Source organism: Penaeus vannamei, chromosome 2 (assembly GCF_042767895.1).
Source record: "Penaeus vannamei isolate JL-2024 chromosome 2, ASM4276789v1, whole genome shotgun sequence".
NCBI lineage: Eukaryota > Metazoa > Arthropoda > Malacostraca > Decapoda > Penaeidae > Penaeus > Penaeus vannamei.
Genome location: NC_091550.1, coordinates 7,723,335 through 7,725,834, shown reverse-complemented (window position 1 = coordinate 7,725,834; position 2,500 = coordinate 7,723,335). Strand labels below are relative to the sequence as shown.

General features: G+C 26.3%; 1 protein-coding gene across 1 annotated transcript in view; it reads left to right on the top strand.

Annotated features, from left to right (window-relative positions):
- The window catches only part of LOC113809281 (thiol S-methyltransferase TMT1A-like), a 9,292-nt gene that overhangs the window by 2,864 nt on the left and 3,928 nt on the right, over window positions 1-2,500 (top strand). Inside the window, exons 2-3 of the mRNA XM_070129819.1 lie at window positions 1-27; window positions 1,846-1,980. The exon at window positions 1-27 is cut by the window's left edge and continues 134 nt beyond it. Coding sequence (XP_069985920.1) covers window positions 1-27; window positions 1,846-1,980 — 162 coding nt within the window. The remainder of the gene's footprint in view (window positions 28-1,845; window positions 1,981-2,500) is intronic.

Genomic DNA, 2,500 nt, shown 5'->3' with positions numbered 1-2,500 from the left:
AGATTCTCGAGATCGGGGTCGGGACAGGTCAGTTGATGACGTCACTTCTCCCGAGAAAAATATGATGATGATAGTGATGTTAGTGAGTTTTTTTAAGATCATAATGATAGTGATGATAAAAAGGATGTTAATAATAGTAAAGAGGATAATGATGATAGTAATAATATGAATGATGAATATTGTATTGATAATAATAATGATAATTTTAATAATATGAGAATGCTGATTATTATATTGATAAGGATGATAATAATGATAATGATACTACCAATAATTATGATAATGGTAAATAATAATGATAATAATCATATTTGATAAGATATAACAACAGTGATAAATTAAGAATAGAATCCTGCACGATATCAGTGAAAGCTACGTATGTAATATCAGTTATTTTTCTATTATTTTCATTAATTCTCTTTCTTATGCATCATTGGTTATTTTTCTATTATTTTCATTAATTCTCTTTCTTTTTTCTTATGCAGTATTAGTTATTTTTTCTATTATTTTCATTACTATTCTTTCTTATGCAGCATTAGTTATTTTCTATTATTTTCATTAATTCTCTTTCTTTTTTCTTATGCATTAGTTATTTATCAATTATTTGCATTGATACTCTTTCTTTTTTCTTTTAGCTATTTTTCTATTATTTTCATTCTCTTTCTTATGGAGCATTAATTATTTTTCTATTATTTTCATTAATTCTCTTTCTTTTTTTCTTATGCAGCATTAGTGATTTTTCTAATATTTTCATTAATTCTCTTTCTTATGCAGCATTTGTTATTTTCTATTATTTTCATTAATTCTCTTTCTTTTTTTCTTATGCAGCATTATTTATTTATCTATTATTTTAATTAATTTTCTTTCTTATGCAGCATTCGCTATTAATCTATAATATTCATTAATTCTCTTTCTTTTTTTCTTATGCAGCATTAGTTATTTATCAATCATTTGCATTGATACTCTTTCTTTTTTCTTTTAGCTATTTTTCTATTATTTTCATTCTCTTTCTTATGGAGCATTAATTATTTTTCTATTATTTTCATTAATTCTCTTTCTTTTTTCTTATGCAGCATTAGTGATTTTTCTAAGATTTTCATTAATTCTCTTTCTGTTTTCTTATGCAGCATTCGCTATTAATCTATTATTTCACATCAAATTGCTGACGTTGCTTTTTCTTGTAGTATTGATTATTTTTCTTATTTTTCATTAATATTCTTTCCTTCACTGCAGCCTTAGATATATTTCTATTATTTTCATTAATTCTCTTTCTTTTTTTCTTATGCAACTTTAGTTATTTATCAATCATTTGCATTAATTCTCTTTCTTTTTCTTATGCAGCATTAGTTATTTTTCTATTATTTTCATTACTATTCTTTCTTATGCAGCATTAGTTATTTTCTATTATTTTCATTAATTCTCTTTCTTTTTTCTTATGCAGCATTAGCATTATTTATTTTCAATTATTTTCATGAATACTCTTTCTTTCTTTAGCTTTTTTATTATTTTCCATTTCTCTTTCTTATGCAGCATTCGCTATTAATCTATTATTTTAATTAATTCTCTTTCTTTTTTTCTTATGCAGCATTAGCTATTTTCTATTATTTTCATTAATTCTCTTTCTTTTTTCTTATGCAGCATTAGTTATTTTTCTATTATTTTCATTAATTCTCTTTCTGTTTTCTTATGCAGCATTAGCTATTTATCTATTATTTGCATTAATTCTTTTTCTTATACAGCATTTGTTATTTTCTATTATTTTCATTAATTCTCTTTCTTTTTTCTTATGCAGCATTATTTATCTATTATTTGCATTAATTCTTTGTCTTCTTCCTCCTTACACAGGTGTTAATTTCGCACACTACCCCGACGGCTGCAGGCTAGTGGTAGTCGACCCGAACCCTCACTTCAAGGAGTATTATGATAACAACAGAAAGAAATTCCCCAACATCCATTCTGAGGACGTTTTGGTGGCAAAAGGTAAGTAGGTAAATGATTGTTGTAAGATATCCCTTAGCATTATGGTAGTGGAAGGTATGGTTTAAGTGATTGTTGCTAAAAAAAAAAAAAAAAAAAAAAAAAAAAAAAAAAAAATCCCTAACGTATAATCTGAAGACATTCTGGTAACAAACGGTAAGGTTTAAGTGATTGTTTTAAGATTTTCCTTAACATAAAATTCCCTAACGAAAGGTACAAGTAAGAGGTTTCTGAGGACATTCTGGTAACAAACGGTAAGGTTTAAGTGGTTATTCTATGATTTTCCTTAACATACATTCTGGTAACGAAAGGTACGAGTAAGTAAGTAAGAGGTTCCCCTAACATACATTCTGGCAGCAAAAGGTAAGTAGGTAAGTAATTTTCGAAATAAATTCCTTAAAATACATTCAGAGGACATTCTGGCAGCACAAGGTAAGTAGGTAAATAATTTTCGTAATAAGTTCCTTAAAATACTTTCTGAGGACTTTCTGGCAGCCAAAGGTAAGTAGGTAAGTAATTTTCG